The 6,918-nt window shown below is 42.0% G+C and overlaps 1 protein-coding gene across 1 annotated transcript; it reads left to right on the forward strand.

Annotated features, from left to right (window-relative positions):
• Window positions 1-2,511: 2,511 nt before the first annotated feature.
• Window positions 2,512-4,634, forward strand: LOC120852133 (adenosylhomocysteinase-like). Its single transcript, XM_040225495.1, is given in 2 exon segments — window positions 2,512-2,884; window positions 2,886-4,634. Coding segments are annotated over 2 exon segments (1,389 nt in total). The 5' UTR covers window positions 2,512-2,599; the 3' UTR covers window positions 3,990-4,634.
• Window positions 4,635-6,918: the final 2,284 nt, after the last annotated feature.

Consider the following 6,918-nt stretch of genomic DNA (forward strand, 5'->3'; position numbering starts at 1 on the left):
CCAAACCAATCGAAGCCTGAGAATGAACCAGGACAAGAGAATGCCTTCCCGTCCCCACACCAGGTTACTCTGTGCTGACTATGCACTGTCCATCCCTGGGATGAGAGGTATGGAGATCTATCTATTCTCATGTGGAAGCACACAGGGCAAGTCTAAAGGTAATAGGAGAACAGGAGCATTGGAAAAAATCCTCTGACAATCCAACTCCCACCCTATGCACAATGTAACCCTGAAAAAATCTGAAGCAAAATAAGCACTAGGGGTAACTACAGCTACAACAAAACCCACACTCAACTAAATTTTTATGAAAGCCAAAAGGCAGCTGACCAGTAACTTTCAAATTCTCAAAGAAAAAACCACCAACACAAGAAGTTTGTAACAAGCAAAAATATTTTCCAAAAAGGAAAGCTAAATAACAACTTTCACAGACAAAAACAGAGAATTTGGTATCACTTACCAGAATGCATATTAAAGGATACACTTTAGGTAAAGAAAATAAGTTACAAAACATACCTGCACCTCCGGTTATCTGTAAAATGGGGAAAACCAAGACTGAAATAAAAGACTATATCTGTGTTTTTCAACATCAGGGGACCCCCACATTTTTGTGCCTTACCTCCAGGAGGTAGAGCAGGTTCTCACAGTGAAGAACAGAGAAAAATCCCCTGCAGAGAGGAAAAGGAGCCATTTTTAAATAGGCCAAAGCACCCTGTTTGTCTTTAAAAGGTCAGCCCTCAGGTGAAATTATTTAGCTAGAGCCTAAGCTCCTGGAGTTAATCAGAGCTTAATTGACTTGGAGAAAGGAAAAACCCAATTCTAGCCCCTTCTAGCGGAGAAGGCAATGGCACCCCACTCCAGTACTCTTGCCTAGAAAATCCCATGGATGGAGGAGCCTGGTGGGCTGCAGTCCATGGGGTCGCAAAGAGTTGGATACGACTGAGAGACTTCACTTTCACTTTTCACTTTCATGCATTGGAGAAGGAAATGGCAACCCACTCCAGTGTTCTTGCCTGGAGAATCCCAGGGATGGGGGAGCCTGGTGGGCTGCCGTCTATGGGGTTGCACAGAGTTGGACGTGACTGAAGCAACTTAACAGCAGCAGCAACAGCCGCCTCTAGACTTCCATGTAGAAGAAAGAATATACCCAAATAAGCCCACTCTAGCCATCATGTCCCAATGAAGAGGGGCAAAAAATTGAGAAATATGTGTGAAGTTCACAGTTCAACAGTACAAGCTCACTCACAGACTAAGACCTACTCATAAGACTATGGAACAATTCCTGTCCACCCACACCTAACCACTAAATGCCCAATTAGAGCAATTCCCTTTAACAAGTACATCATGTTCACCTATGAGGAAAAGGGTGTCAGACATAGTAAAAGACAAGAATCAAAGTTTGAGGAGAAACAGTAAGCATCAGCACCAGACTAAATGCAAGGATGTAGGAATTATCAGACCAGGAATTTAAAAAAAACTGTGAAAAAGATGCTAAGGCCTCCAATGGCTAAAGTACAACATGCAAGAACAGATGGACAATGCAGGTAGAGAGAAATTATAACAAAGAACCAAAAGGAAAAAAAATGAGAGATGAAAAATCACTGTAAAAGAAAACAGAAATGAAGAGTGCCTTTAATGGGATTATTGGCAAACTGGATAGAGCTGAGGAAACACCGTCAGAGCTTAAGAATATATTAATAGAAAGCACTGAAACTAAAAAGCAATCAGAAAAAGGACTGCAGGAAGGAAAAAAACAGGACAAACTAAATATCAAAAATGTGGGACAACTAAAAATGGCCTAACATTTTCCTAATGAAAATTCCAATAGAAAAAAGAGAGAAAAGAACAGAAATGTTTGAAAGAGTAATGAAGGTAGAACACTTTGCAGGAAATGTTATAAAAATTCTTTAGAGACAAAGCAAATGATAACTCAGATCCATATAAAGAAATGAGTATCAGGGAAGCAATAAGTAAAGGTAAATTAAAAAAAAAATATTTATCTCATTATTAAATGATCTATTAGCTAACAATATGTTCAAAATAATAATGGTAACACTATATTCTATCATATATACTGTGCATATTTGATGTGCTTATGTATAAGTAAAATGAATGACAATACTGATAAAAGGGTCAAAAGAAAAGAATAAGGATTGTTTTATTACTATAAGTTACTCACTACCTGTGAATCATTATATTTAAAAGTATACTTGGATTAACTGAAAATATATATTAAAATCGCCAAAAAAATTAAAAACAGAAGTAAAATGAACATGCTAAGGAAAAAGAAAAAAATGAAATCATATAAAATGCTCAATTAAAAAGCACAAAAGACCCAAAAGAGTGGAACACAAAAATAGGAATAAATAACAAAAGTGACAAACAGAAAAATACTAACACATATGGCAGATATTAATTCAAATATACAATAATCACTATGAATATCAATAGTTTAAATGTACAAATTAAAAGACAGATAATCAGATTGTATCAAGAAACAAACCCCAGCCCTACCCGGCGCCGCCCAGCCGGCGCGTCTTCCCAGCCCTAGGCCCGGCCCCTTTCGCCTGCGTGCATCAGTCCCTGCGGAAACGCTGCCAGCATGTCGGACAAGCTGCCTTACAAAGTCGCTGACATCAGCCTGGCCGCTTGGGGACGCAAGGCCCTGGACCTGGCAGAGAATGAGATGCCGGGCCTGATGCACATGCGAGAAATGTACTCGGCCTCCAAGCCTCTGAAGGGCGCCCGCATTGCCGGCTGCCTGCACATGACCGTGGAGACCGCCGTCCTCATTGAGATCCTCGTTGCCCTGGGTGCTGAGGTGCGGTGGTCCAGCTGCAATATCTTCTCCACCCAGGACCATGCAGCAGCTGCCATTGCCAAGGCTGGAAGGGCTGCCAGTGTACGCCTGGAAGGGCGAAACGGACGAGGAGTACCTGTGGTGCATTGTACAGACGCTGTACTTCAAGGACGGGCCCCTCAACATGATTCTGGACGATGGTGGTGACCTCACCAACTTCATCCACACCAAGTACCCGCAGCTCCTGTCAGGCATCCGAGGCATCTCTGAAGAGACCACAACGGGGGTCCACAACCTGTACAAGATGATGGCCAACGGGATCCTGAAGGTGCCGGCCATCAATGTCAACGACTCTGTCACCAAGAGCAAGTTTGACAACCTCTATGGCTGCTGGGAGTCCCTTATAGATGGCATCAAGCGGGCCACAGATGTCATGATTGCGGGCAAGGTAGCAGTGGTTGCAGGCTATGGCGACGTGGGTAAGGGCTGTGCCCAGGCCTTGAGGGGATTCAGGGCCCGCATCATCATCACAGAGATTGACCCCATCAATGCACTTCAAGCTGCCATGGAGGGCTATGAGGTGACCACCATGGATGAGGCCTGTCAGGAGGGCAACATCTTTGTCACCACCACGGGCTGTATTGACATCATCATTGGCGAGCACTTTGAACAGATGAAAGATGATGCCATCGTGTGTAACATCGGGCACTTTGACGTGGAGATCGATGTCAAGTGGCTGAACGAGAACGCTGTGGAGAAGGTGAACATCAAGCCCCAGGTGGACTGCTACTTGTTGAAGAATGGGCGCCACATCATCCTGCTGGCTGAGGGCCATCTGGTCAACCTGGACTGTGCCATGGGCCACCCTAGCTTTGTGATGAGCAACTCCTTCACCAACCAGGTGCTGGCGCAGATTGAGCTCTGGACCCACCCGGACAAGTACCCCGTCGGGGTCCACTTCTTGCCCAAGAAGCTGGATGAAGCAGTGGCTGAAGCCCACCTGGGCAAGCTGAATGTGAAGCTGACCAAGCTGACTGAGAAGCAGGCCCAGTACCTGGGCATGCCCCGTGAAGGCCCGTTCAAGCCTGATCACTTACCGCTACTGAGAACTGGGCCTGCCCTTCGCCTTCCAGCTGCTGTCCTTGCCTGGGTCCCACCTCTCCTCCCCAAGAGCAAATGGCACCACCTTTGAGATTTGTCTGATAATGTCCCTCATCAACTCCCTAGGGCTCGCCACTCAGTCTTGGGCCGTTGCTACATCCCTCATGCTGTTCCAAGTGTGGCAGGGGAAATTGAGAAGTCCCCCATCTAGCCCAGGCCATAATGGAGGTGCTTGGGGGTTACCCACAGGGAACCATGAGCTCAGGGGTTCAGCAACTGCTCACTCAGTCCTTCCTTAGGCTGGAAGTTGGCAGTGGTGGTCAGAAAGCCCATGCACTTTACCGTCCAGGCCTTCACTTGGCCTGTGGACTTTAGACTTAATGTTCTTGGTTTACAGGTTCATTGGTTCCTCAGCCCATGACAGATGAGAAGGAGCTATGTCAAAGGGTGTGGAGGAACTGTAGGAGTTTGAATGCTCCAGAGAGCCTGGCTTAGTGCTTAGCATTCTCTTAAACCTCAGAACAATGAGGTTGGTACTTTTAGTCCCTGTTTTACAGGGGTTGGAATATATTGTTCAGCCAGAAAAGACAAGAGGAAAGACAGCCAGCGGTTAAGAGGGGCCAGAGAAACGTAAAAGCACATTGATGGTTCCCATCATAGCTCTGGGTCAAAAAGAGGTTAATTTGGTTTATAATATTAAAAGAGAGCAAGAAGGTGGGTTAATAAAAATTTGGGTGCCTAAAAAAAAAAAAGAAAGAAAAAAAAGAAACAAACCCCAGCTATACATCGTCTACAAAAAACCCACTTTAATATAAATTCAAATAAGGATTAAAAGTAAATGAAGAGAGTAAAATATACCATGCTAGCATGAATCCAAAAGCATAAAACCCTGTATTAATTTTAGACAAAGCATACTTCCAAGAAATGAAAGTTATCAGAGTTAAAGAAAGGCACTATAAATGATAAAGAGGTCATTTCTTCAAGACGACATAATTTTTAATGTATATGCATCCAACAACAGAGTGTCAAAATACATGAGTTAGAAAAAGAACTGCAATGAGAAACAGATGTATCCACCATTGTAGTCAAAGACGTCAACATTCTTCTATTAGAAATGGACAGATTCAGCAAATAGAAAATGAGCAAGGGCATAGCTGAACTCAATACCATCAACTGACTAGATATAATGGACACCGATAGATTACTTCAACCACTCCAATGGGAGAAAGTGAAGAGGAAGTAAAGAGCCTCTTGATGAAGATGAAGGAGGAGAGTGAAAGAGCTGGTTTAAGACTAAATATTAAAAAACAAAAACAAAAACCTAAGATCATGACATCTGGCCCCATTACTGCATGGCACATAGAAAGGGAAAATGTGGAAGTAGGGACAGATTCCTTCTTCTTGGTCTCCAGAATCACTGTGGACAGTGATGCAGCCATGAAATAAGAAGATGATTGCTTCTTGGCAGGAAAGCAATGACAAACCTAGACAGTGTGCTGAAAAGCTGTGACATTACTCTGCTGACAAAGGTCCATATTGTCAAGGCTATGGTCTTCCCGGTGGTCATGTGCAGTTGTGAGGCTGGGACCATAAAGAAGGCGGAATGCCAAAGAACTGTTGCTTTCAAACTATGGTGCTGGAGAAGACTCCTCAAATTCCCTTGGACAGCAAGGAGATCAAACCAGTCAATCTTAAGGGAGATCAACCCTGAATAGTCACTGGAAGGACTGATGCTGAAGCTCCAGTATTTTGGTCATCTGATGTAAACAGAAGACATATTAGAAAAGTCCCTCATGCTGGGAAAGATCAAGGACAGAAGAAGAGGGTGTCAGAGGATAAGGTGGCTGGATGGCATCACAGATGCAATGAACATGAACTTGGGCAAACCCCAGGAGATGGTAAGGGACAGGGAAGCCTGGTGTGCTGCAGTTCATGGGGTCACAAAGAGTTGGACACGACTGGGTGACTGAACAAAAATATAGATTACTTCATACAACAATAGTAGAATATATTTTCATCAAGCTCATATGGAATATTAACCACAATGATGTGGACCATGAAACACCCCTTGGCAAACTTATCAATATAAAAATCATACAATATCTGTTCTCAAACCACAATGGAATTAAATTAGAAATCAGTAACAGAAGGATAAATGAAAAATCCCACAATATGTGGAGATTAAGCAACATACTTATTTGACATAGGTCAAGGAAGAAATCTCACGAGAAATTAAAAATTATTTTGAACTAAATGAAAATGAAAATACAACTTATCCAAATCCACATGGTACAGTAAAATCAGCACTCAGAAAGAAATTCATAGCATTGAATGCATATAGTAGAAAAGAAGTAATATCTAAGTTTCAAACTTAGAAAAGTAGAAAAAGAGCAAACCAAATCCACAGTAAACATAAGAAAGGAAACAATAATGAACACAAGCAGATCTTGGGAGAATGAACTTCCTGACAATATCAAGTCTTCCTGTCCATAAATATGAAATATCTGTTTATTTAGTTTTACTTTGATTTCATTTTTTAATGAATGAATTAAAATATATAAGCCTAAAAAAATCAAAAGATGTAATAAATGCAGTAAAAAAATCAGTTTGAATAATATACAGTAGGGACAAAGTTTAGAGAACTCAAAAATCAGGCAAATGAACAGTGTTTCTGAACTTGAGTTAGGCCCTGACCTTTTATTTGAGATAGCCCCTGGCCTCCTATTTCCTAAAGTTACCTCAGTGCCAAGTTACCTCATACTCCAAATTTTCTGTTACTTAGAAATTCACAAAAAGTTAGTTCAACAAGTACACATTATAGAGAATGTATTTTTTCCCTCTGAACTTGGATAAATACTATGCACAGAAGAGGTGCTCCTTGAAGCCTGTATTATTTCATTTTCATTTCATTTGTCTTTTAAGAACTTAAAATTTTTCACATAGTAGGTATACAACAAATGTCTCCTGAAAATAAATATAAATCTGTCCAAAAGAGAAAAGTTTATGAGTACCCTAAGTGG

The sequence above is a fragment of the Oryx dammah genome, unplaced genomic scaffold (assembly GCF_014754425.2).
Source record: "Oryx dammah isolate SB20612 unplaced genomic scaffold, SCBI_Odam_1.1 HiC_scaffold_2, whole genome shotgun sequence".
Lineage (NCBI taxonomy): Eukaryota > Metazoa > Chordata > Mammalia > Artiodactyla > Bovidae > Oryx > Oryx dammah.